General features: G+C 62.6%; 1 protein-coding gene across 4 annotated transcripts; it reads left to right on the forward strand.

Annotated features, from left to right (window-relative positions):
• Positions 1–598: 598 nt before the first annotated feature.
• On the forward strand, positions 599–26,208 carry CHID1 (chitinase domain containing 1). 4 transcript variants are annotated; one of them, XM_042905663.1, is made up of 15 exons: positions 628–675; positions 2,705–2,819; positions 3,186–3,335; positions 6,396–6,549; positions 7,081–7,230; positions 7,490–7,622; positions 8,345–8,389; positions 8,859–8,965; positions 9,348–9,409; positions 12,205–12,297; positions 17,011–17,112; positions 17,670–17,825; positions 25,473–25,553; positions 25,797–25,839; positions 26,026–26,208. In XM_042905663.1, exons 4-15 carry the CDS (start codon positions 6,439–6,441, stop codon positions 26,122–26,124), a joined length of 1,182 nt encoding a protein of 393 aa, XP_042761597.1. In that variant the 5' UTR covers positions 628–675; positions 2,705–2,819; positions 3,186–3,335; positions 6,396–6,438; the 3' UTR covers positions 26,125–26,208. The 4 variants fall into 4 exon arrangements, 3 of the variants coding, with proteins under 3 accessions (XP_042761596.1, XP_042761597.1, XP_042761598.1); XR_006193746.1 differs by lacking the exons at positions 2,705–2,819; positions 3,186–3,335 and having other exon boundaries at positions 599–675; positions 25,473–25,577; positions 26,026–26,063; XM_042905662.1 differs by lacking the exons at positions 2,705–2,819; positions 3,186–3,335 and having other exon boundaries at positions 599–675.
• The last annotated feature ends 952 nt before the right edge of the window (positions 26,209–27,160 follow it).

Raw genomic sequence — 27,160 nt, forward strand, 5'->3', positions numbered from 1 at the left:
AGATCCTGGAGGCAGGGCAGAGAGCGCTGGGTGTTGGCTTTGCGGGCTTTTCGATATCCAGGGGCCATCCAGAGGCCTAGGGCACCACCGGCCCACGGACGCGGCCTGAGACAGGGGACTGGGCCGAGCTCACTCAGGGACATGCGGGGGATGTCGGGGACGGACAGGCTGGAGGACGGCCACCAGTGGGGAAGGAGGGGCGCCGGGTCAGGCGATTCCCGACGGTCCTTGCGTGGCCGCCTCGCGGCATCGCCGGGACGCCGCCCTCCCCAGAAGCGCCAGCCTCAGTCCGTCCCCCTGCCCCCTCACTGCCCCGGCCCCTATCCCGACCCCTGTCCCCGCCACGGCTCCTGCCCCGGCCCGGGCCCCATCCCCTACCTCGACCCCCTGCTTTGGCCGCTACCCGGGCCCCGCCCCTACTCCTGCCCTAGGCCCCGGCCCTTACCCCTACCCCGCCCCCTGCCCCGACCCCGGGTCCCGGGTCCCCGGCCCCAGCAGCCGCCAGTACCCCAGTCCCCTACCTTGACCCCGCCTCCGGCTTCGGCCCCGCCCCCGGCCCAGCGTGCCGTGCGCGGCGGCGACGCGCCAGCGTCCTGGGGCGGGACTTCCGGCGGCGCCTGCGAGCGATTTCCGTCCGCGCGCGAGGGTGGTCCCACCGGCCTCCGGGACATGAAGGTGAGCCCCGCGGCGGCCGGCTGGGGTGGCGTCCGCGCCCCGCGTCTCGGCGCCCGCTCCTCCTCCTCGCACGGCCTCAGTTCCGCGCCGCGAAGTGGGCGCGCCGGGGGCGCGTGCGGGCAGGGGGCGCGGGGGAGCGCGGGTGTGAGAGGTGGGTGTGGGGGGATAGGTGTGAGGGGCGGGAGTGAGCGTGTGGATGGGTGTGAGAGCGGGTGCGAGTGTGAGGGGTGGGTGTGGGGGGGGGTGAGAGCAGGTGTGAGCGGGTGGGGGGGCGTGAGTGTGGGCCGGGAGTAAGACGGCAGGTGTGAGCGGGTGTGTGAGCGAGTGGAGGTGTGAGATTTGGGCACGAGGGCGTGAGAGTAAGGGCCCGAGTTGGAGGCAGCGAGTGTGACCAGCACGCTCGGTGTGGGTGAGGTGGGGGACACCGAGGGTGGCGGCTGCCCCGTCCCCGGAGCGCGGGCCAGATGTCCCTGTGCGGGTTGGGCTGGGGCGCACTTGGCTGGACCCCTCTTCGCTCAGCCCGGTGTCTTGAAAGCTGTAGACTTTCCACGCAGGAGGTGGCTCGTGGCCCCTCGCTTCCCACAGAGCCGGCGACGGTGGGCTGGTGGCAGCACTGGACCTCGAGCCACGGGTGGCATCCTGTGTCCGTAGCTCTGTTGAGTTAGGGAGGCACGGTGGCCACGCGCCACGTACTCTTCATCTCTGAGCGCCATGAACTCCAGTTCCTGTGTCCCAGAGCCCAACGCGGAGCACGTGGTCCATAGATGTCAGTAGATGTCACCAGGGCTGTGGTCGTCCCACCGCAGCCTTCGCTCCCCAGAGCGTGCTCGCCCTCGCCCAGGAATGCGGTTGGCTCCACGGCTGGTGTGGCCGTGACCTGCCCAGGGGAACAGCAGCACTCTGTAAGCCAGCAAGTTGGCTCGTGGTCCGGCCACGTGTAGGTCACGCCCCCGGGGCGCCACCAGTCCGCGGTTCTCAAACTGCACACCACTGAATAGTGAGAGCAACTTGATGGTAAAATCAATTTTTTTTTTCATGTTTGTTTATTCTGAGAGAGACCGAGCACAAGCAGGGGGAGGGGCAGAGAGAGAATCCCAACCACGTTCCACGCTGTCAGCGCAGAGCTCGCCGCGGGGCTCGATCTCGTGAACCCTGAGACCACGACGTGAGCCGAGATCCAAGTGTCGGACACGTGACTGACTGAGCCACCCAGGCGCCCCTAAATCTCCGTTTCTTAAAAATGAAATAGAGGGATTGTGCGTGCGCCACGGAGCAGGGTTAGCTCTGATGAGCGGCTTCCCCCTGGTGCACACGTGCTCCGGGCCGCGGCCGACTCTTACCCTGGGTCTCAAAAACCACCTGAAAGTCACTGCTGTGACTCGCCGTCCTTTGGTCAACACGCTGCTGACAGTCCTCCCAGAGCTCGGAGCCCCTGGAATAGTGGGGCTGTCGGTTGTTAGCACAGGTCTGAGACCCCTGCCTCCCAAGGGCCCTGTGGGCCACCCAGACATGAAGGGGTCGCTACGCACCGCACCCTGCGGGACCCGCGCCTCCCAGAGATCATTGGTGTGTGTGGAAGAAACACCGACGCGAGGGGGCGCAGGCGTGGGGTAGGGTGGCCGGGCCCACGCTGCACAGCAGGGAGCCGGGCGTTGCTGCCGCTTGAGCCCCCCGCGTGTCACGGTAGCTCACGCTGTGTCCCCAGCGCTCGTGAGCAGCCTGCTCGCGTTGCCTCCAGGATGGTGTGGCAGTGCCAGTTCAGGCCTTGAGCTCAGCGTGGCTCCCCTTCCACTTCCCCCTCCACTGTGCACAGAGGCTGGCGGGGTCCGTCGTCCTTCCCCAGACTGGCCCCATCTCCACCCTTTCCTCAGGTCAGGGGCCGGGCAAGTCACTGGCCGAAGGGTCTCTGGGTGGGGGGGTGGCAGGCCATGGACAGAGGGCGAGAAGGCCGCTGGGGCACACCCTGGGCCACTGTGAATTGCTTGAGGACCACCCTCCCGCTTGGTTTCTCATCCCCTTCCATCCTCAGCGACCCAGACCTCTATCCTGGAGCTGAGAAGGAGCCTGAGGTCATGGAGCAGACCCGGAGGGGCTGGGGTCAAAAATGGGGGCCTCCCCCCCACTCCCTGTGGCTCAGCCAGCAGGTACAGGCGTCCCTGCATGCGTAGAACCCACCCCAGCTCTGCAGCCCCTTGTGCAAGGCCTGTGTTCTGGAAGCACATTGGTTCAGGTGCCTTTCTGGCCTCATGGTGGCTGGGCTTCCTAACCCCAGCCCCTCCTAGCTTGGCGGCCGTAGTCTCAGCCTGACCGGATCAGTATTGTCCACCCGCCCCTGCTGTGACTGAGGGAGCCCAAGTCCTAGCTGTTGTCACCAGAAGGGAGGGCGGCAGGAGCTGTTGTCCTTGATGATTCTGATACCACAAAGTCACCCAGCAGAGGGGCTGCTGGGGAGGGGTGGGGAGGGGGCAGAGGATGACAGTCTGACCTGGTCTTTGTCTCCCTCCCCATAGCCCCTTCAGAGCTGCCCCTGTTGCACCTCTGCACGGCTTTGTCCCTTCTGTCCTGCGAAGCCCTTGGGCCAGCTGTCTGTGCCTCCCTGCCTCGTGGGGAGGGACCTCCAGGGCTCCTCACCCCAGGCCACCCCAGGTGGCCCCACGCAGGTATGCTGTAGGTGTATCAGGTGCCGCAGTGTAGAAACCTGCCCAGGGAAGTGACAGCCCAAAGTTGTGCTGCTGTGCTGCTCTGTGAAGCAGGGAGGAGGGCTTTGGGGGGGTAGAAACAGGCTCCTGGCCAGGAGGTCAACGGGGTGGAGGGGATCAAGGGGTGAGTGCTGCAGAGGGCCTGACTTTGCCAGCTCCTGACAGGGCACGCCCTGCCTGGCTAGAGCTCTGGTGACCCCAGGGATGCCCATAGTCAGAGGGAGAGGCCACGTGCCTGCCTGCTGGGCAGGATGCTGGGCTGGTTCCCCAGGACCTGCTGGGTCTCCTCTGGCTCTGCCACCAAGTGGCTCCTTAGCTGGTCTGGAAGGGGCTGTCTGTCAACCAGCACACCTCACACCTGCACACCTTAAAGCCTCAGGAAAGACCCCAGCCAGTCTGGGCCCGCCTGGTACTCCACTGCCATGACGTAGAATTGCGGGGGGCTGGGAGTGGGGGCAGAACCTAAAAATGAACTGCACAGCTCCTGAAAGTCCAGTGCAGGAAAGCCAAAAAGTAGCAGCTGACGCCAAAATCAGAATGATCAGCGGTCCGAATAGCCTGCTCACTTACTTTCTAGCGCCCCCTTTCGTACTTTCTGTATGGTGTGTACGTAACCTTATTTTTGAGAGAGGTGCAGAGCCCGATGTGGAACTCGATCCCAGCGCCATGAGATCATGACCTGAGCCAAAATTGTCAGATGCTTAATGGGCTGAGCCACCCAGGCACCCCATACACAGGAATTTTTCAGTAAAGATGGGATTGTGGGGTGTGTGTGTGCGTGTGTGTGTGTGTGTGTTTACATTTTGTAGCATTTGCACCAACAGTGCATTGCAAGCCTCACAGCATCTGTCGGTATTCTCGTGTAGGGAAATGTGTGTTACCGTTTAAACAGAGTGGCAGTGAACCTTCTCGTGCATTTTTCACATAAGTGGGGAAGTCCCTCAAAGTGTAATTTGTAACAGGAAACACATGTTGGAAAGTGTATTTGCAACCAGATTGTCATCCAAAAAGATTTTTGCAACTTGAATTCCCAGGAATAGCTTGGGGGAATTGCTGCTGCCCAGGTTACGCCATTAGCTTCATTCTCTTTAGGCCTCCCCGACACTGAGTGTCTGTTCCCTTGATTGCTGGTGAAGCTGAGGTGCTGTTTCTCAGGCTTAGGGCACCTCTGTATTACAGGGTATCTCTGCTATTGCAGGGCATCTCTAGGTACTACAGGGCACCTCTGGGTATTACAGGGCACCTCTGCACATTACAGAGCACCTCTGGGTATTACAGGGCATCTCTGAGAATTACAAGGTATCTCTGGGTATTACAGGGCACCTCTGGGTGTTACAAAGTATCTCTGGGTATTACAGAGTATCTCCGTATATTACAGGGCACCTCTGGATCTGTCAGGGTATCTCTGTATTACGGGGCACCTCTGGGTATTACAGGGCACCTCTGAGAATTACAAGGTATCTCTGGGTATTACAGGGCACCTCTGTGTATTACAGGGTACCTCGGTATTACAAGGCACCTCTGGGTATTACAGGACACCTCTGCATATTACAGGGCACCTCTAGGTATTACAGGGCACCTCTGAGAATTACAAGGTATCTCTGGGTATTACAGGGCACCTCTGGGTATTACAAAGTACCTCTGGGTATTGCAGAGTATCTCCATATATTACAGGGCACCTCTGGATCTGTCAGGGTATCTCTGTATTACAGGGCACCTCTGGGTATTACAAGACATCTCTGGGTATTACAGGGCACCTCTGAGAATTACAAGGTATTTCTGGGTATTACAGGGCACCACTGGGTATTACAAAATATCTCTGGGTATTACAGAGTATCTCCGTATATTACAGGGCACCTCTGGATCTGTCAGGGTATCTCTGTATTACAGGGCACCTCTGCGTATTACAGAGTATTTAGTGTACTTACTGCAGGGAATCTCTGGGTGTTGCGGGGTGTCTTGTCTATTATAAGGCATCTCTGTAGTACAGGGTATTTTTGTATTTTGGGATATGTATAATATGGGGTACTTCTATATTATGGGATTTTTATTACAGGACATCTGTATTAGAGTATTTCTATTCCAGGGTATTCCTTTTTACAGGGTGTCTTTACGATAGGATGTATGTATGAGGTACCTGGGTATTATAGAGTTAGGGGTTTTTGTGCCTTAGGACATATGAATGTATCTCTTCGTTTTCCTTTTATAATGGGGTTTTTATTGGAGTGTCGTTGACTTATAAGAGCTCTTTGTTTGTTACGGGTAGATAATGGGTAGAAATGTGTAGTGAAGTATATTCTAATTTTTTTTTCTGGTTTATTGCTTTAAATTTCTTTTTTGTTTCCTAAATGAAAGTGTCACTTTTTTTTTTCCTTAAAATTCATCCATTTATTTTGAAAAAAGAGAGTGCAAGTGGAGGAAGGGGCAGAGAGAAGGAGAGACAGAATTCCAAGCAGGCTCCACACTGTCGGCACAGAGCCTGATGCAGGGCTTGAACTCACAAACTGACTGTGAGATCATGACCTGAACTGAGATCAAGAATCAGACGCCCAACTGACTGAGCCACCCAGGTGCTCTGAAAGTGTCACATTTTGACATAATGAATTCTGTTGGCATTTTCTTTCCTAACCTCCATCATTGCGGATACACTTGGAAAAGCCTTCTCCGCCCCGAGTTACATATTTTCTTCTAGTCCTTTCTGTGGTTCTTATTTTACGCTTAAACCTTCCAGTAGCCCAATTTCTTTGGGTTGGTGGAGGGCAGTCACCATTTTCCTAGATGGCTGAGGCGATGGGGAAGGCTGACTAGCAGTAGGGAGGCCCCTTTCTGGGGCACCTGAGAGGAACAAGGGGCGCAGCAGTGCTGGAAGCTGGGTAGGCCACTGGGGCTGCCCCAGGGTAGGGCTCTGCCCTGAGGCCAGTGCCTGGCCCAGTGCCACGAGGACCCAGGCCCCGTTGGATGCTCCATTTGACAGAGGGGACACCCCACTGCTGGTGGTCATGTGGTCTGCTCTCTCTGCAGCCCCCTGGGCCCCGAGATTGGACTGCACTGTGACACTGCCACCATGAGGGCTCTCCTCAGCACACTCTGGCTTGCTCTGGCCTGCAGCTCTGTTCATACTACTCTGTCAAAGTCAGATGCCAAGAAGGCCGCCTCGAAGACACTGCTGGAGAAGGTAAGCGTGGTTAGGGGCTGGCCCTCCGTGCCTTCTTCCTGCCCACAGGAGCCATGCGCCAAGGCCTCTGTGATGCGGCGGTCTGTGAGCCAGGATGCTGGGGCCTTGGCCTTCTTGGCAGCTGGCCAGAACTGCCAGGGGCTCTGGCCGGATGGCCTGGGAGGGAGCGAGCGGCTTCTGGTGCTGGGGCTGAGGGTTTGCCCACCTCCCCCACCGGCCCAAATTTCAGCCCTCACCCGTCCTCTGCTTTTTCCCATGCCTGCACTCTCTCGTCTTGCCTTGCACAGTTCTGTGATGTTCACAGCGGTCGAACGGATCGGACATGAGATGCACTGTGCCTTTGCGCCATTTTTCTGGGATGGGAGAGTGAGCCTCCAAGGGTGGGCCTGTCCGGTGGGCTCTGGTCAGCGGCACCATGTTGACCCCAGGACGTGGTGCCTGGCTCGGGAGAAGACCGTTGCTGCTGCTCAGGGCCCCATGTCCTGCCTGACGACAGACCCTGACCACCTTCTCCTGTCGCTTTTGTTTCAGACCCAGTTTTCAGAGAAGCCGGTCCAAGACCGGGGTCTGGTGGTGACGGACCTTAGGGCTGAGGATGTGGTTCTGGAGCATCGTAGCTACTGCTCATCTAAGGCCCGGGAGAGGCACTTTGCTGGGGACGTCCTGGGCTACGTCACTCCAGTAAGCCAGGCCCTGGGGTGGATGGGGAGGTCCCGAGGGCAAGGCAGCCACTGGGGTCTTTGTCCTCACCTCCCTGGGCTACCGCCGTGCAGGTGCAGCGGGAGAGAGGCCTCCCGAAGAAGTGAGAGTCATGCCGAGGGTTTTCTGGGACTTGTCCTGCACAGCACAGGCGGTTCCGTGGTGTCCCATTGCAGAGGTGTCTCAAGGGCCCTCTGTCCCCAGCCGCAAGCCTGTTCACCTGTTCTCCATTTTCTGCCAGTGGAACAGCCACGGCTATGATGTTGCAAAGGTCTTCGGGGGCAAATTCACGCAGATCTCGCCCGTGTGGCTGCAGCTTAAGCGGCGCGGTCGGGAGATGTTCGAAGTCACAGGCCTTCACGACGTGGACCAAGGTTCTCACGTTGCTGCCCATCTGTGCTCGTCCTGAGGGCCCACAAGGGTGTGAGTGCCCGTCCGTGTGTGTGGGCACGAGGATGTGATTCTGCGTGTCTGGAAGTGCGTGTGGAGCTGAGTGTGTGTGTCAGTGTCACAACTGTCTGGCATCAGCCAGAACCTTGCTCCCCTCGGCAGTTTGTACACCGGTCCAGGGAGGAGGTGTCTGGGACAGTCTGGGCTGTCTCGACAGCCACGGCAGCCACTTCCGTGAGCATGCACCCAAGTTCCCTTAACTGTCCCCCTCTCGGGTTTGGAGAGAGGGTGCGTTAGCTACTTGTGGAGATCTGAGCCCCGAAGCCGCTCTTCGATGCTGGGAGGGCAGTGCCCAAGGACACACTGGGTAGCACTGGGACTGGGCCCTCGGGCACCCCTCAGCTCCGAGAAACAGTCCCAGCCCCCTTGGAGGCCACTTTTCCCCAGATGGGGCCGATGCCACGATGTCCCCCCTAGTGGCCCAGGGGTCTGACCCGTCCTGACTGCTCTGCGTAGGGAGGAGAGGGGGAAGGGGGGGGCAGGAGTGGGAGGAGGAGGGGGCTGGACCTGCAGATTCTCTCCTGGTTCTGCCTTTCTGCACCCCCGTCGCATGGGGCCCGGCGTTTTCTTCCTTGGGGGTGGGCTGGGTCTTCGTGCGGGCAAGGGGCTGTGTCCCTGCACCGACTGTCCTCTCCCCGTCCCACAGGGTGGATGCGGGCAGTCAGGAAACAGGCCAAGGGCTTACGTATAGGTAAGTCTGGTGGGCCTGCGTTGGCGGGGCTCCCGGCCCTTCAGCTACACACCGTGTGTGTCCCTGGCAGGACTAGACAGAATGACATCAGCCCCACCCGTCCTGGAGCATGCAGCTGGCCAGGGTGTTCCCAGAGTGCAGATGGGGCTAGCAGGGTGTGGGGATTGGAGCAAAGGAGCAGGTGATGGCCGAGGAGGAGGAGCCGTGGCAGGGGTGGGGGAGGTTCCGGTGGGGAGACGGTACAGCAAGAGCCAGGCAGCGACTTGCTGAAGGAGCTGGGGGTCCGGGCACTCGGAGACGTGGGGTGTGAGGGGGAAGAGGTCAGTACCGCCTACCGCCCCCCCCCCCCCCCCCCAGGCCTTGTGGGTGCCTAGCTGTGTGCTCACTCTGCTCTGATGGCCAAGGGTTGCCCTGGGGGCAGGGCCAAGCACAGAAGGGTCACCATCTGTGTGCGGGTCTGTCCCCCAAGTGCCCCGACTCCTATTCGAGGACTGGACTCACGAGGACTTTGGGAGTGTCTTGGACAGCGAGGACGAGGTAGAGGAGCTGGGCAAGACCATCGTCCAGGTGGCCAAGGTGAGGCCGGCTGCCCTGGTCTTCGCCTTGACCACAGACGTCCCCTGGGGTGAGGCCTGCTGCCCTGGTCTTCGCCTGGGCCAGGAAGGCTTCCCTCGGGTGACGGCCAGCTGCCCTCCTGGGAGGGCGCCCGCCCTGCTGGTTCTTCAGGTCCCCAGGGTTGGGGTTGGGGAGGAGGCCTGTGAGGGGACAAGACGCGTGAGCACCTGGCCCCTCTGCTCCTGGCTCCTATGGGGACCCCCGCATTGCCTCCTTCTAAGGGGGGCTTCTGGGCCTGCCGTGACCTCACTGCATGCGTACTGGTGGCTGCCTCCGCGTTGCCTTCCCACCCGTCCCCACCAGCGTCATCGGACCCGCATTCACCTGCCCTGTGCCTTTTCAGAGCCAGCACTTTGACGGCTTCGTGGTGGAGGTCTGGAGCCAGCTGCTGAGCCAAAAGCACACGTGAGTGGGCTCTGTGCTCTCCTGGCCCCCGAGTGTCCTGGAGGGAGGACTGAGGGAGGGCCATCGTAGGGGGACGGGGACAGCACCTCAAGAACAGCCAGGGGCCAGCATCTGGCTCTGACCGTGCTGCTCTGAGGGCCTGGACGCCTGTGTGGGTGGTAAAGGCCACGTGATCGACGTCACCCAAGAGTACCCTATGGGAAGATGGGGGCCTGGGCGGTGACACCAGTGTCAGGCTTGGACACCAGCCCACACGCCTCTGCTGAGCACCGCAAAGCCTTCCTGGGGACAAGGAGAAGCGGTCGGCCGGGCGGCGGAGTCATCTGGGAGGAAAGCCGGCCGCCCAGGCCCACAGACACTGCCTGCGCGCCTCACAGGGGCACCCGAGTGACCCGGGAGTGGTGCAGTGTCTCCTGCGGCAGCCACTGCCTGCCTCTGTCGGGGATGTGGGGGCAGAGCGGTGGGGAGGCCTACGTGGTGCTGGGGGCGGCAGAGGCTGGCATCCGGCCACCGGCAGTTCCGAAAGCGGCCTCCCCCCACTTCCCCGCCTGAAGGAGTCCCAGCTCAAAGCCTGAGCCCCCCCGCCCTTGCTTCCCCAGCAGCGAGCACTGGGCTAGGGCTCCCCGCAAGGCGTCCCCCCTCCTGTCCTGCGGCCGCAGTCCCTTCTCTGCCCACTAGAGATGGTGTCCCCAAGCCGGTCTCTGGTCTCCACGTGCAGGGGGAGGGCGTGTTGTTGGCTCTGGCCTGTGTCTGGGGCTCCCTGCCCAGCTTTGCAGCGGCGGGCCTGTCCGGGCAGCTGTGACTCCCACCCCACTTGGGTGCAAGCCCCTAGCCCTGGGAGGGCCCTGAGGCCCAGTTTGTGCAGGACGATGCATGGAGACGACAAGAGCTGAGTCGAGTGCCTTGCTGTGTTTATCAGGAGCTGGCACAGGGCCAGCGTATCAGGGGCTCTGGCTGTTGGCAGATGCCCCCCCCCCCCACAACACACACCTCTCCTCCCAAGGATCTGTTGTGATCTTTGCAGGGCAGAGGCCCTACCAAGGTGACCTTCCATCACCTTCTGATTCAGCTTCTCACCAGACAGCTGCATTCTGCCTGGGCTCGCAGCACGGGGCGGGGGTTTACCTGAGCCACAGCCAGGATGTAGCAGGCATGTGATGAGGGGGCGGTTGGCAGGGGCAGGCAGGGGGCCAGGTGGAGTAGGGCAGAGAGGAGCCAGTCTGGCAGATGGCTGTGGGCACGTTGCTACCTGGGAGCCGTCTCCCAGGATGGAATGGGCCTGGCTGTGGCGAGGCATGATGGGAACATTTCACGAGGCTGTCCCCACCTGTCACCCTCATTGGGGCTTCTGACTAGGCGTCCAAGGGCACTGTTTCCTTCTGCAAAGGTCAGCCTGGAAAGGCCGTTGTGGCAGATGCTCTGGGGCACATGGCCTGTGTATGATGGGGACAGTGGCAGAGCAGCTCCGTGACACCCGTGTCCCACAGAAGTCCTGTGGGGAGGAGCAAGTGACCTGAGCCAGTAGAGCAGGCAGGGATGATGCCCAGACCTCGTGAGTGGCCAGGTCCCCTCCATTCATACCCAGGGTGTGGCAGGCCTGTTCCCCGGCACAGGGGTGACCGTAGGTTCCCAGTTGGTGGGTGCTGCCCCAGAGGCACGAGACCACCCTTTCCGTCCCACAAAGACGCAGCCCCGGGGCCATCCAGAAAGCCAGGAGAGCAAGTGACAGTGATTGTGCTTCAATGTGACAGCTGTTGGCAGAGCTGATGGAAGCATGTGCTCCCCGGGGATGAGCCTGACCACAGCCCAAGTTGCCTCCTTCTGGGAGAGTCACCATGGTAGCAGGGATCACTCCCACTGAGCCCGGTCTGGCGGTCAGTGACCACCCGTTCCCGTCAAGACCACCGGGGCCATGCTGGTGGGGCCTGGAGGCGGGCACTGGGCGCCATGCCCTGGCCACACGGGGGGCCGGTGAAAGTGCGAGTGCCCCGGACCCTCTGGGGGGAGGGCTCGCTGTGCTCTCACAGTGTTGGCAGGGCCAGGCCAGAGTGAACGCCCAGAGCATGGGGCCACCCCAGAACCTGTCGGTGGCATGAGGGGGACTGGGGTGCCTGACAGACGCTTCCAGGTGATGGTTGGAGCTGTGCTCGTCTCCGTTCCACTGGGCATCCCTGCTGTGACTCCAGGGGCCAGAGGAGCCCATGGCACTGCCTCCCTCCCTGTCCCCCATCTGGTGGCCCACTCCCTGCTGAGACACGTCCAGGCACAAGTGGAGAGTGCCACATGACACCTACCCACAGGTGCTCCTCCTGTGTGTCCCAGGACTGGAGGCGCATCCCTGCCTGGGACAGACGGCTGTGTCTTCCAGGCTGAGGGTGGCCACGTGAGGGGGCTGGGCTCCCCCCTCAGCACAAGACCTGGTTGGTGGCGCTTCCCTCACTGTTCTGGTCCTGAGTGTTTGAAGGCCTGGGCTGACCCAGCCACCAGCAGGTCACCCCCTGGCCAGACGGTGTGTCTGGGAGATGTGATGGGGTGCTGCCCAGACAGCCCTTTGTTCCCCATGTCATTCTCAGGGTGATCCCGGGCAGGGAAGGCCAGGGATCAGCCCGCTTCGGGTGGAAGGTGACCCCCACGGGGCCTGCTGGGCTGCCCTGGTGCTCGAGTGTGTGAAGTGCACAGGGCCTCTGGAGCCCATACCTCCAGGGCAGAAGGTGCCCATGACGGGGCTCCTGCCCTGTAGCGGGTCTGGGTCAAACCCCTTGACTTCCTGTTCTCGATCTCCTGGTTCTTTGCAGGGGCCTCATCCACATGCTCACCCACCTGGCTGAAGCCCTGCACCAGGCCCGGCTGCTGGCCATCCTGGTCATCCCACCGGCCGTCACTCCCGGGTAAGTGCCATGTTCGCTGTGGCCGGGGACCCAGGTCAACCCCCTGGGCACGCACTACCCTTTCCCCAAATGTTGGAAGGTGCTGGAAGTTCCTGAATTTGAGGGGCTGCATCTTATAGATACTCCCATCATCAGGTGTGGTCTTGCCACAGTGTAGAGCTTTAGGACGAGTCCACACCTGCTGTGCCCTTGGGAGGTCAGGGCTGTGGTCACAGCACCTTCCCAAAGCCTGACTGTTCCCCCTTCCCAGCCCAATAGGGCAACCCTTCTGGAACCTAGGGAACAGGGAGGCGGAGCCGCCCAGGCCCTAGTTGTTGGGACCATGGCCCGTCTGCCCAGGGTATTACCCAGTGCTGGGCACCAGAGAGGCTCCAGATCTATGGTGAGGACTGAGGGCAGACCCAGAGTCAAATGGCAGGGCCTTGTTGGGGAGGAGACCACAAAGGCCCAGGCGGGACCAACAGGGGCCTCTGTCTGGCCTTTGCCGGCCCAGCCCTTCAGCCCACAGGTACCCACTGGGCTCCCACCTGCTGCCCTGGAAGGAAGCAGCTGGCCCACCCAGCTGTTGAGCGGGAGCAGCACGGTGGGCCTCTGGGGCCTGTGACGTCCCGCCGTGGTTCACAGGCTGACGGGCTCATAGAAGTGCCAGTTGACGCTCGTCCGGAGTCTGCGGGTCGCTCCAGCAACTGAGACAGATGTTCCCTGGGGGCAGGCCTGCCTGGCCTTCATGCCCCCTGGCAGCCAGCGCATGCCACCCGAGGCCTGGGCACGTGGTTTAGGGCTGTGGTACCCCGCGCCCTTTGCATTTCCTGGGCGTCAGCCTGCCATCTGAATTTCCCCCCGACACTTTCGGGGTCCTTGGTCCATCAGGGTGGGCTGCAGTGGGAGTGGGGTTCACACCTGTGTCCCCAGGCCCCACTGTGGGTGGGGAGGGTCCCACAGGCCGGCATCTCCCTCACGGAGCAGGGAGGGTAGTGCTCAGCCCAGGAGGGAGCCCAGCCAGAGCCCCACCTGTCTGTCCTTCCTCCCACACGCAGAGTGTGTGTGCATGTTTGTGAATATGTGGGGGGTGCACGTGTGTCATGGGGCGGCCCCGGGATGGGCTCTTGGGACTCTGAGGTTGGAGCTGGACCTGGGGCTGGAAGAGGAGCTCGTGCCCTGGGAAGACCGAGTGGCAGACTCTAGAGCCTGTGGGCATGGCTGTAGGTGCTTGGTGCCCATTTCCTGGGTCTCCCAGTTTCTGTGGGTGGTTTGGGGGTGGGAGGTACTTGGCCGGATGGAGACCCTGTTGTCCTCTGGGCTCAGGAGCCATCTGTGGGATGGGTGCAGGAGGTGCTGTCGGCGAAGGTAAGCTCCTAGAGGCTGGGGGCATCTTAGGCTAAGAGCAGGTGCTACCCAGTCCTGCAGCGCCCCTACCCCCCCACCCCTCCCCAGAGCCTGGCAGTGTCTGGCGCATGTGTGGGGCAGGGTCCCAGAGGGTGTGCTGGACTGTGGGAAGGTAAAGGGGCTGGAGTACCCTGAGGGGCCACCCCTGGGCCTGGCTTTCCCGCTGGTGCCCTCTGTGCCCAGGCATCTTACTCTTACCTTACCTGGGCTCCTGGCACCTAGGCAGAAAGTACGTGACCGGCCCCTCATCCTGCAGCCACCGTGAGAGGACAGTGGCGGCTGAGGAGGGCTGTCCAGAGGGAGGGACCGTGGCCAGTGTGGTCAGCACTGAGGGTGGGGGGCTCTAGGCGCTGATGGGCTCACGGGCTGTGCTGTCCCAGCTGTGAACCAGCCCAGCCTTTTCCCCCCGAGGCTCCGGCTGGCGGTGCCCCACAGGAGCTCATCCGTCTTGTTGGCGTTTACCCCACACGCTCGCAGATGGCCGCCCTAACGGACAAGCCCAGTGCCTCTTGGCATTCTCGGCAGAGGACTGGCTGCAGCCCACAGAACAGCAGCTCCCGGAGGGAGTCTGCGGTGCCTTTCTCCTGCTGTGGGCCATGTCTGGGACTGTTGGCTCAGGTAGCCACGTTGACCTTGAGCCCTGCCCTCAAGGTCACAGCCTTGCCTCCAGCAGACCTGGTACTCTGGAACTTTTCGTCAGCCTCACGTGCAGGTGGAGACACCAGCTCCGGGTGGAGGAGGAGGAGCCACAGGGCTGAGTAGGCGAGAGGCAGGCAGGGGCTGGGTGACCGGGCCCGTGGGGGGGCAGGCGTGCGTGCTCCAACAGCAAGAATGTGGACGGTGACCCCGCCTTCCACACGTCACCAGTTAGGTGCCCCATCAGGGCTACTATGGGGGCAGCTCTGTGGCTGGTGTTCAGGGGCTGGGCAGCGTGGCTGGTGGCAGGAGCCAGTGGCCATTCACAGAGCCTGCACCGACCCCAGGGAGGGTCAGCCTGGGGAGGGCTGGTCAGGGGGAGGACTTGAGGTTGACCGCTGGTAGGTGGCTGATTTGTGGTGTCTGGGGGAAGATACCAGCAGGGGAGGGAGGTGGAGGGTCAAGCTACTTGCGCAGGGCCGTGGGGGGTTTGAGAACTGGGGAGATAGGGCAGGACCCTTTCTGGAGAAGAGACCAGTTGGCCCCATGAGAGGTGGGGGTGACTGCAGCAATGGGGCTCAGCCCCCGACATGGCAGCCAGTCAGGGTGATGAAGGAGGGAGGTGTCCACCACATGGGGGTGAAGCGGGAGGGAATGAGGGACAGAGGGTTGGGAGTCCTGCGGGAGGGACCAGGCCCTAGAGGCACACAGAAGGGAGCTGCCAGGAAGAAGCTTGAGCAGAAGATAGACCCCCAGGTGGGACAGTGGGCCACCCCCCATCCGGACCAGCGATGCCAGTGTCCAGGAGAAACTGTCTAGAGGCGCACTGCATGTCTGCCATCTGGCAGCCCGGAGAGGGAGGCCAGGGCCGCACGAGGTTTGCTGGGCCCACCCCTCATCTGCAGTGCCCTCCTGCCTCGTTGCTGGCACCTGTGGGGTCTCAGCCTGAAGGGGCCTGTGTGGCTGCCCAGCCTTCCAGAAAGGAGGAATGCCCGCGCTGGGAAGAGAGTGATTTGGGAACAAGCGTCTGCAGACCAGGGCCATCCCAGGAGGGTGTGGGAGTCCAGCTTGTGGCAGGCGACCATATGGAGGACCAGCCCAGAAGAGCTAGATAACCCAGGAAGGGTATGGTGGGCACAGGGGAGGGCAGACTGTGGGATGGACTCCATGAAGCTTCTAGAAACCACCCCTAACAGGGCGGCCACTGGAATTAGCAAAGGAGGAGAGGCTCAAGGAGTCCTGTCTGCCCTAGACCTCAGCAGTCCTCCCTAAACTGTGCACTTCTCGGGGCGGAGTATTGAAAACCCATAGCTCCCTGTCCCCCGTGGCTGTCAGGAGTGTCTGCTCCAAGCAGTGGCGGGCACGAAAGCGGGTTTGGTAGGGCCTTCTCCCAGCTCATTTCTCTGGGCCTCATGCCCGCCTGGGTCCTGCCGCAAGCTGGCCTTCCCTGCACACCTGGGTGGGTCCCCTCTCCCAGTGGAGCAGGGAAGGTGCCAGGCCCCCCAGAAGCCCCTTGGGTACTGCAGCAACTGTGACACGGGCCTAAGGGGTGCACCCCCTGCTGAACCATGCTACAGCAGCCCACAGCCCTGCTTTCCCTCCTGAACCACTGAATCCAGAAATGGCAGGACCTAGGTGTCCATGGGTCCTTAAGTGAATGTCCTACCTCGAGACAGGTGAGCCTTTGAAATGGGAAGCGTTTTCCTAAAGCTGATGCGCCCACTGTTCTTGTGGTGCTCCAGGCCAAGGCCCGAAGGGTACACGATATATTCACATGGCTGCCCGTGGCCTGTCTTCTTTTTGCTGGGGCCTGGCATCTTCTGGTCCACTTCGGGGGCCTGTCCCAAGTGTGGCCGTTGGGGAGCATGGCTGTTGTTGCCCAGCAAAGTATTTGCCTCCAGGTGCATCCCAGGGTGCCCCTTTGTGTCTGGTGCTCATCAGAGTCGGGACTGTGAGGCCATCGTCCGCTGGCTCTGCTTCTCTTCAGGTCCTGCAGGTGCCCCGTGTCTCTGGGGGGCCTGGGCCCGGCGTCCTAGCTGCTCCCCCCAAAGGCAGCTGGAGAAGCTTTGCTCTGGGCTGGAGTGGGGCGGCCTTGAGACAGGGTCCTGTGGAAGGGATGACCATCACTGAGGTCCCTGCAGACACGCTTGACCAGGGTTTTGGGGGTGCAGGCTGAGAAGGGGGGTCCTGTCTCAGGTGGAGAGCCCTCCTGGGGATGCTGCAGTCTCCAGCATTGCTGCGGGCACAGCCGTGGGCTAGACGATGGACCACCTGGGCTCTCGGCTTACCTGGGGCACCCACGCCCACCGGTGGGAATGGGGCTGTCCCGGAGCTGGGCTGATCTCGTGGCGCCCTTGGATGCGTGGCAGGGAGGGCAGGGACAGAGAGAGAAATGAGCCTTTGCTTGACCTTCGACATGGGGCTCGACCTGCTGACCTTCCCGGCCCACCCCTGCTCTGGGAATGTGGCCCTGACCGCTGTGGGCGCTGTCCTATAACTGAGTGACAAGTTACCTTGCAGGGAAAGTGACTGCCCCCCTCCCAGGGTATAGGGTGGAAGCATCATGGTCTGGGAGCTCTCCCTTCTCTCCCCACCCCCCCCGCCCAAGGCAGCTGGCTCTGTCCTCAGTTGGACTCAGGTGTCAGCTGGGCTGTGAGAGGTGGGCAGTGGCAGCCATGTTTCTCTCTGCAGGACTGACCAGCTGGGCATGTTCACTCACAAGGAGTTCGAGCAGCTGGCCCCCGTGCTGGATGGCTTCAGCCTTATGACCTATGACTACCCCACAGCGCAGCAGTGAGTGTGGGCACCAAGGGACCCCGTGAGCTCCATGGCTTGGCGCAGAGGTGCTTGCCACCTCTGGGGCCTGGACGCTGGACACTCAGAGGGACAAGGCCTGGCTTCCTGCCAGCGTGCTTGGGGCCGTGCCGCCGTCAGCTCTTGGCTCCAGGGTCACAGAGGACCCGAAGCCCACAATTGCCCCTGCATTGGGCAGCCTTCATGTTTTGGGGGCCTGTGCGAGTGGGCAGTGGGCAGCCCTCATGGGACCACCATCCTGGGTTGTCCCTCTGTGCCAGCACAGTGGCCGCGGGCACTGGACCCGCCTTATCGCCAAGAAGTTGCTCCCGTGGGCGGGGGTCACTGCCTCGAAGGGAGCCTCGGGTGCAGACATGTCACGGTGCTGCCCACTGCCGTTTCTGTCCCCTGTGGAGACCCCGGGCGTAGCAAATGCCGGCACGGGTCCAGCTGGAGGCCACCGTGGGAGGCCTGCTGTCTGCTACCCTCCTTCCCATCCTGCCCCTGCCTGATACCTCTGCCTGCTGCTGAATCCCACTCCCCTCTCACCCCTGCAGGCCCGGTCCCAACGCACCATTGTCTTGGGTTCGAGCCTGCGTCCAGGTCCTGGACCCCAAGTCCAAGTGGCGGAGCAAGATCCTCCTGGGGCTCAACCTCTACGGCATGGACTATGCAGCCTCCAGGGATGCCCGTGAGCCTGTCGTCGGAGCCAGGTGAGCCCAGGGCTCCCCACTACGTGGGTGACCTCCGGTGCTGTCCTGCGCCCCTGGCCCTCATTCCAGTGGGTCTGTGTGTCTCCTGGAGGTGGTGGCTTAGAGCAAGGGAGAAGGCCTGGGGCAGTCTGACCCCACACGCCTGGTGCCTGTAGGCGGAGCCTCTGAGCCTGTTGGTTTGGGGGCCCCATCCCAGCACCGCAGCTGGGACCCCCGCCTTGAGATCACCCCCCGTCCGTGGGCACGCAGACCACCTCCCGACAGCGAGGGGCACGTGGGCCTGGCCTGAGAGGCGCTCGCTCATGCACTTGGCGTCGTCTTCTGCCCGACAGCCCCCGAGGTCTCTTGCCTTTCGAGTCCGTTGGTACCAAAGTTGTTTTTCTTCATGGTGTTTTTTGTTTTTCTTTTTAACTGCATTTATTTTGAGAGAAAGAGAGGGCGTGAGCAGGGGAGGGGTAGAGAAAGAGTCCCAAGCAGGCCCCGCGGTGTCAGCACAGAGCCCGACGGAGGGCTCCAACCCATAACCTGAGCCGAAATTAAGAGTCAGATGCTTAACTGACTGCCACCCAGGTGCCCTGGCTGGTATCGAATTCTTTTCAGCTTTGTTTTGCGTTGGTTTTCTGGAAGATACTGATGCTAGGGGTGTGGTTCTAGGCTGTCCTGTCCAGTGAGACCACCCCCCCCCCCCCCCGACGCCCGGTGGGATTTGATTAGCACGCGCCTTCCTGGGGTTTTATGTGTTTTGTACTTGGTTTTCATTGAGCTTTTGGGACCTGTGTATTTGTACTTTTCGTGAAATTTGGAAAATCTTTGGCTGGTTTCTTCAAACGTTTTTTTTCTGTCCCTTTGTCTTCTTTTTCGGGCCCTCAAGCATGTGTGAGGTCACTTGATTTGTCTCCTGCCCCCGATGCTCGTTTTGTTTTCCTTTTTGTGGGATGTTTGTCGGCCTTGTCAGGGGCGCTGACTGGTGTCTCTGTCGCGCCTTCCGTGGCGATGCAGCCTGTGCTTCCCCGTCACATCCAGAAGTTCGCACTGGGTTTTCTCTTGCGCGTGTCCTGCACTTCGCACGTGTGGGCCGGGCTGTGACAGTCGCACTCCGAGGCGGGCCCGTCCTGGGTCTGCTCAGCTGGTGGCTCTCCTTCCCAGGCTCCCGACTGGCCCCAGCTCTGCAGACTGGGGCCCCTAGGTGGGACGCCAGACATTGTGAATTTTGCCTTGTTGGGCGCTGGGCGCCTTGGCGCTGAATCTTCTCAATCTTTGTTCGGGTGCCTGGGAACCGTGTGAGCCGGCCACGGAGAGCGGGTCCAGACGCTGTGACCTGGGTGCACGCCCGTTGCAGCCTGCTGTGCTTGCAGGGGGGGTCTCTGTGGGTCACCAGTTGGGCTGCCACCGTCAGGCACACGGCATGTCAGCCCAGGTGGTGCGGGGGGCAGGGGGTGGGCTGCCGTCCGTGGCTGCTCCTGTCGCTGTGCCTCGGTGGAGGGACGGGGGCTGCCTGGTTGGCCCTTGACTGCACTCGTGGGCTTGAAGGGGCTGCTCCCAGTCACTTGCCCAGCGGGCTGGGGGGCTTCTGTTTCCTCTAGGCCCCTCCTGCTCTGTGGGCTGGGCCTCCAGGACAAGGAACAGTGCCCATGAGGGCCCAAAGCCACCCCTCACCTCCGCTGACCCTCCACTGCCCTTCCACGAACCCCGAGATCGGCCATGCTCGGAAGTGGTCACCCTGCCGGGACCGTGTCCTCTGGGTACACAGCTGGTGCTGGGGTCTGTGCTGCCCACCCCTGTCCTGGCCCCTGGCATTGGCCACATTCTGTGTCCCTAAACCTGGATCTGCCCCTCTCTGCCGAGAAGGGCCTTGGGAAGTGGCGTGGACACGGCGTGGATGGGGCGTGAATGGCAGGAGCTGGGGAGAGAAGGCCGAGGAGCAGCTCCCCGGCTCCAGGAGGGCTGCTGTGGTGCCTGGCCAATCGCTGGGGCGTTGCCCCATCTCCCAGCAGCAGAGTGGGCTTCTCGGCACCCGGCCACCCCTCCCTGAGAGCTCCCTGTTTCCTGTCTATCTGTCCTTCTGGCCGGGTCCCCTAATGCACTTCTCTGACATGGGATTGCTGAGAAAATTCCAGAAGCATTGCTGGTGTCTCCGCTCTTCCCCACAGCCTTGACCCGGTGCCTGGCCCAAGGAGGCAGTGGGCAGAGCCCCATCCGGAGCTCGGGCTCCCAGCACCGGGCCCCAGGATTCCAGGGAGCTGCCGACCGGTCAGCCAGGGGTAGGAGGATGAACCCCCTGCTGCTGAGGGAGGCATCATGCAGGGCCCCCACGCCCCCACCCGCCTCTGCTCCAGCCTCCGGCTCCGCTGGCCCAGGCCTGTGGGGGGCAGGGGACTTAGCCTTGCGGTGCCGCTCAGCCACCTGTGCTGCCGTGCGCACACCACACGTGGGGCTTGGACCTCAGATGGTCACCGTCCCCCAGTCCTGGAGGCCGGGGCCCCAGGTCCAGGCGTGGGCCGGGCCGGGGCCTCCAGAGGCCTCTCTCCTTGGGTGTGGATGGCTGTCCTCTCCCAGTGTCCTCACGAGGTCAAACCTCTGCTCGTGTCTGTGTCCTGATCCCCACTTCTCCTAAAGATCCCCATCACCTGGGATCAGGGCCCACCCCGATGACCCCGTATTACCTCAGTCACCTACGTAAAGTCTCCATCTTCATGTACAGTCATATTCTGGGATGCTGGGGGTCAGGACCCCAACATAGGAATCTGGGGGACACTGTTCATCTCTGTCCCCACCTGAAGGGTGGAGAGTCACTGTTTACTCACTAAACTTTGGCCCTGCAGCACAATGGCAGGTGGAGTGTCAGGCTTGTTAACCCCGCATACGCGGCCCAGGGGTGTGAGTGCTCACCCCCCTCCCCTGCCTCGCCTCCCAGGATCCCGCGAGCAGACGGCAGCTCCAGCCCCCAGCTCCCGCTCAGCAGGGCCACGGCTTACACACCTCACAGGCCCTACCTGGTGGGTTTGCCCCACAGAGAGGGGCTAAGGGGCCTCACGGAAGTGAGAGGCCTGTGGCAAGCAGAGAGGGTCAGTGCCACAGCCTCCGGGCACCAGGCGCTGCCTCGCCTGGGGACTTGGAGCAGAGGAGGGGTCGAGTCTGCTTCCGGGGAGGGCCGTAGTGGAGGGCTGCCCCAGGGTCCCCTGCACGGACCCGGCTGTGTTCTTCTCCACCCCAGGCCCCTTCCTGCCGAGCTGTGGAATGGGGCCAGGCTTGGTGCCCTGAGACCCGGCAAGAGACTCTGCCATCCCGATGGTGGCTCCTGGGACTCTCCTTATCCCCCGGGCCACCTCAGGCTGCGGGTCAAAGGGTCTCAGGGCACAGGCTCCCCAGGGCAGAGAGAGCTGCTGTTCTAAGGAGGGAGCCTCGGCCCCAGACAAGGTGGGGGAGGGGCAGGCACGCGGCCCTCACGAGGCCACTCCCCACAGGCCCCCCGACGCGGCCAGACTCAGCGATGGGAGACCTTTGCCAAAGCGGGGTCTCAAGCGGAGCACGATTCCCGGTGCAGCACCTTCCCTGGGGTTCACGTCACAGGGAGCTGGCCCCGTGGAGGACTTGCAGGGCTGAGGGGGATCAGGAGGGGCACCCCCTCCAGGAGAGGGGAGCCGAGCCTGGAGAGGGGTCACCTCCCCTACAGGCCAGTCCCAGGGTGAGAGCTGCAGTCCAGGAAGGATGTCGTAGAATGACAGCAGCTCCTGGTGCAAACGGAGGACACACCCAGATGGGGCGATGGACGCTGGCCCCAATGTGGTGTGAGCCTTCTCCCCACACCCGGCAGAGGGCCCCCGTGGGGGTCCTTTGGCCACAGCCTGATTCTTCCGGGCAGTCCTCCTGGCCTTCAGGGAAGGAAGGCCTGACACACATGCCCCTCTCAGGGCCGCGTCTCTCTGATCCAGCGAGCCAGACGGAAGAGCTCAGCTGGCTCTACACTGATGCCTTTGTTTGCGGGGGGAGGGGAGGGCTCAGGAGCAACACCCCAGAAATGCAGTTCACCAGGATGCCACCCTGGCCAGTCCCCCCCTCCCTCCCCTGCAGAACCTGCTGTGGCAGGCCCTGCTCCCCGTGCAGGTGACATCGGGCCAGGTGTAGGCCGCCGGTGAGCCCCACGGTCACTCAGGCTCTCTCCAGCTCTGGCGCTGACGGAAGCCCTTGCAGCCTGCTCCAGGATTATGTGCCCTCCCTGTCTTGGCCACTCCGGCACGGAGACCTGGCCCTTTGTGGCAGGTGTCCTCCGCCTCTTCCAGGGCAGTGGGGGATCGGCCGCCTCACCATCTGCTCGGCCTCAGACAGAGCCAGGACCCCGTGGTGGGGCAGGAGGCCAGCCCCTCAGGCCCGGCGTGTGGTCTCCCGGCCTCTGCCAGCCAGGCTAGCGTTCTGTGCCCGCCAAAGGGACCTCAGGGGGCCCCAGTCCGCAGTGGCTGTTGCTTCACATCCTGAGTTTCCCTCCCTCCCGACTCACTGGTCTCTGTTGGCCATCCCTGGGCCACACGTGGGCCTTTTCCTGACCGTGTCCAGGCTCCTCCGTATGGCCTGCTCACTCCCTAACTTCAGGGAGTTTGGGCAGCTGTGAAACGCCCCAGGAGGTAGCACGAGTTTAGGTGCTGGTCTGCGGGTCCCCGTGCCTGCAAAGCCCCTCTCCTGAGAGGCTGTCCTGCTTCCTTGCAGGCCCAGCCTGGCCCCACAAGATACCCGGCACCAATCCACATGGGCCCCTGTTATGTACCTTCGGGGCCAGCAATCCCCACCCTGCTGGGCCATCTCCTGCCCCTGCCTGGGGATCCCCAGCTGGAGCACAGCCAGCTGGGTCCGGAAAGGGCGGGCATGCTTGGAAGTCTCCTTGAGAGCCGGGGTGCCAGGGGCTCGGGGAAGGAAGCTTCCCAGCGAGGCCAGTCCCTGTGACCTGCCAGCCCCAGACGACGGTGCTGGGCACCCAGCTCCCCCCAGTTGAGGACAGCAGGTCTGTGTGAGGCCCCGTGGGCAGGGAGCTGTCGGGGAACCTCATGGGGATGCCTGCTCCGTGGGTGTCGCTGTCCTGTGCCCGGTCTCCCTTCGGCGGCCTCCCTGGGTGGCTTCTCACGGCCGCCTTCCTGTGGCTCTGTGCCTTCTCTCTGTCTTCGCGCCTTGGTCTGTGTCTTCCTTTCCTTCTGCTAGGTCCTGCCTCCAGGCACCCTGGTCTTGTGTCTCAGCCCTGGCCTCCTTGTGTGCCCTGCTTGGCTTTAGAGTTGCCTTTGTCCCTGCTCGGCTCCCCAGGGGTCTTCTGCTGTGGGCCTGTCTCACTTTGGAGGTTTTCCTCCAGGCCTAGCCCGTGAAAGGCAGCTGGGGAGGAGCCCTGCTGCCTGTGGGTGGGCCCTGCAGGTGAGGGTCCTCGTGTCACCCACAGAGGAGCGGCTCATGGCACGGGCCTGCGTCAGGGAGACCCTACCCTGTCCACATCTAGCCCGAGAAGACGCAGCAAGGGCCCAGCCCCAGTGACAGCTGCTGGGGCAGTGGGGGCGGGGGCAGCTCGGGGGACTCTGGTGGCAGTGGGCAGTGGGAACAGTAACAAGGAGAGGCCACTGGGCACATGGGTCCCCCTCTGCGTGTTTATCAGGCCCCCTTGCCAATGGGAGGTCGGGTCTGGGCTGGCAGGGACCCCTCCTGAGGCTGGGGTGTGGGCAGGTCCGGCACGAGTGGGTGGCTTAGACTCGGTCCAGCCTGTCCTGTGCCTCTGGTCTCGTGGGGCAGGGCTCCTGCATTGAGTGCAGGGAGACCTCAGGTCCCACCAGTGAAGGTGAGAAGCCACATGCCAGTTTCCTTTGGGGTGGGAGGCACCCCCCTCCCTCTGTGGTGGTCCCGCACACGTGCACCCTCATTGCCATTTCCGTCGGACCCTTTCTCTGAGCCACTGCTGGTTGGTCTCCATGGGTGTCCCTGTCCCCCACCCCCCCCGCTCCCCCATAAGGCCCAGGAATGTCCTCATCCTGGTGAGGAATGTTCTCTCCCTGACGTTCCTGGAACCCTTAGGCTAGGTCTGGTACCTTTTTTTTTGGGGGGGGGGTGGTTTCCACACTCCATAAACTCGCCGTTTCAGAGGGTGGGGTGCCAGGGCGTTTGTCTCAAAATTGTGCAGCCAGCACCTCACATTCCACACTTTCCTCCCCCAAAAAGCACCCTTGGGCCCTCTTGGCAGTACCCCCCACCCCCACCCCAGCGACCCCAGTCTGCGTTCTGTCTGCGGGCTCGCCTGGTCTGGGCGGTTCTTGCAACCAGAGCTGTGCGGTGTGCGGCTGAGGGCTCACTTGGGTCAGTTTGGGGAAATGCTGCCGCCCTCACTTTTGAAGTATTTCCCCTCTTGCTTCTCTCTCTGGCTCCCACCTCCTCGTTTGCCTCCTCTCCCTCTCAGACCCTCCCCTCCCAGCTCTGGTCTGTGCCCAACCGTGCCCTCCCCAGGGTTTGCTCCCCACTGGCCTCTCTGTGTCCCTGGGGCTGCACTAAGGTGAGCACGGGGTCCTGTGTGCCCCCAATCATGTCACCTAGAGGGGAGCGACCCCAGCCTCCGTGCCCTCCACCCCCCAGCCAGGGCCCATCCTGCAGCATCTGCCCACTACCCTGGCTTGGGACCCTGGGGACTCAGGGGCAGCCTGGGTCAAATGCCCTGTCCTTTACCCCCCCACACACACACCCTCCCGTCTGGCCCTGCATGCTCTGCCCTGCACGTCCTGGATTCTCACAGAGACCTCAGACCAAAAATTGCAAATAATGTGAGCGAACCGAGAACCTTGTTTTAATTAAGGGTAATCTGCTAATGTTGGGTGGTTGGATTTGCAGGGCGCCCCCCTTGCCAGCAGGTACCCGTCCCCTCCTGTCCGGCACTTGTCTGCCAGGGGGCACTCATGAACCCGCTACTGGGAGGCCCGGCCCTCCTGGCCCCACGGCACCTTGGGAAGTCACCTGTCCTCTGCATGCGTCTAGGCGGCCGGGGGACGCAGTCTCAAGCCCCTGGCTCCTGGTGGTCAGAAAGGACTGCTGTGGGTGTGAGGCAGCCCTGTCCACGGCAAGGAAGGCAACGCTGGGGCAGCCTGGCCTCCAGAAGGGCACGGAAACCACCGCCCCTGCCTGCTGGCCCCAGAGAGCTGGGCTGGGGACCTCCGGGGACTGTCCCCAGGCCCCGCTCTTCCTCAGAAGCCTGTGGTTTGACCTGAATGCCCCGCACACCTCCTGTGGCGCTCAGGGCAGTCGCGTGCCTGGTCTGCTCCGTGTACCTTACAGAGGCCACACCCTGAGTGCAGGTGCCCTCACTCTGTCCACTTGGACACTCATGGTGCAGATGTCACAGCAAGAGGCCTGGTCAGGACACCCAGCCCCTTGGTGCAGTCTCTCTCCCACCTGCACAGCCCAGAGCAGTGAGCTCACAGGCTCCTGAGGTCGGAGCCGTCTGTCGCGTCTCTGACCGTCCCCCACCCCTAGTGCACATTCACGGGGGGCAGTGTCCCGTGCCCCATCCTGTGTTCCTGTACGTGTGTCCGGGGCACACGTGTGGTCCTCGCCCGACTGTGACAGCCTCAGCCACCGTGACCCTCCCGGTGTCAGGCTGCCTCGAGGACTCCCACACCTCTGCCCGGTTCCCTGCAGGTACATCCAGATGCTGAAGGACCACAGGCCCCGGATCGTGTGGGACAGCCAGGCGGCAGAACACTTCTTCGAGTACAAGAAGTGAGTGTCCGGAGGAGGCCCTAGGTGAGGGCTGTGCACACCCAGGCTGGCCAAGGGCCCCAGGGCCTTGCGCTCGACCCTTGCCCCCGAGGGCTGATCCGGCCCAAGGAGCGGACCCGTGGGGCGGCGTTTCCGGCAGGATCTGAGGCTTCTGCTGACGGGGAGGAGGGCCCCGCACTTCCACGTGGGGTGGGGTTGGGAGAAGCTGAGGTGAGCAGAGGCAGAAGGCTCATCCTTTTGCAGAAGCCGCGGAGGGAGGCACATCGTCTTCTACCCGACTCTGAAGGTACTCACGGGCCCGCCTTTGTGCTGGGGGTGGGGGCGCAGGTACCACACCCCTCCCCCCACAGTGACCCTTACCCTCGGTGAGCAGCGGAGGTCAGCTCGGGGCCTGACCTGCTACTCCCTGGCGGCCGGGGTGGGCGGCTGCCAGGGGGTGAGAGGTGGGGCTGACGCTTCCCGGGGCCTGCAGTCTGTGCAGGTGCGGCTGGAGCTGGCCAGGGAGCTGGGCGTCGGAGTGTCCATGTGGGAGCTGGGCCAGGGCCTGGATTACTTCTACGACCTGCTCTAGGCCTGGCTCCAAGCGGACGTGTGCTTTCCTGAGCAGTGGAGTGACCAGTTGATAAGCAAAATACAGACTCCTCTTTTCTGTTCAGTTTCTGCTGTGGTCCTCGAGCGGTGGTAGAGGGGGCCCGGGCCCCAGGCCTCGTGAGCGATGTGGGGAGGGGTAGCCGGGGGGGGGGGGGGGGGGGGCGGTGCCTGAGAACCCAGGCCCCTCCCACCCAGCCCTCACTGCTGCCTGTCGTTGGCCAGGTTGGGGCAGGACCAGGAGGCCCTCTCACGTGTGGACCCCAGGCCCCTGGTAGGACCTAGTGTCAGCCCAGGGCTGCACAGAGGGGCCTTGGCCTCTCACCGCCCGTGCTGGCTCAGTCCGCTTACCAAGCTGCACACGGCAAGGGTGTAGGCGTCGCTGTAGAAAGCTGGGCTCAGAAAAGCTCTTCCTGTCCCCAGAGGCCCTGGACCCCACGGGGGCAACAGAAGGACCCCTGGGAGCCCTCTGGCACCCATGGGCCGTGTGGTCAGTTTCCACCCACAGGGTAACCTGGCTCCCAGTATGAAACATCAGGAGAAATGCTGGGATTGCCGGTAGCCAAAGACTCTGCCCCCCGGCCCCCCAGCCAGAAGGGCTGCTCACGCCTCCTCCCCAGTAATTAACCTTCGTGGGCTCCAAGCAGCAGAACCCCTTGGGAACCATGACAGTCCAGGGCCCGGAGCCAGAGCCCTGCCCGCCCAGACCAACCGGCCAGACGCCGTGTGTGAGCGTGCGGCCGCCCCACGGCTCCGGTCTCCCTTACACCCTTGGGCTTAGAGCTCCAAGCTGGGGGTCGTGGGGTGGACGAGAAGCCAGAAGGGCCCCGAGGGGGAGGTCGTGTGTTAGGAGGGGCAGGGCCTTGGGTCTTCCAGTTCCTTGCTGGAGCCACCCTCCCCTCCCGCAGCTGCCCTAGGGAGGAAGCCCGTCTCCAGGGGGCCGGGCTCTGCCAGCTACCCCACTCCCGACCCCCAGGCCTGCTCACAGGGTGGGGCCTGAATAAGCGGACTGGTGGGGG

The sequence above is a fragment of the Panthera leo genome, chromosome D1, assembly GCF_018350215.1.
Source record: "Panthera leo isolate Ple1 chromosome D1, P.leo_Ple1_pat1.1, whole genome shotgun sequence".
NCBI classification, from domain to species: Eukaryota; Metazoa; Chordata; class Mammalia; order Carnivora; family Felidae; genus Panthera; species Panthera leo.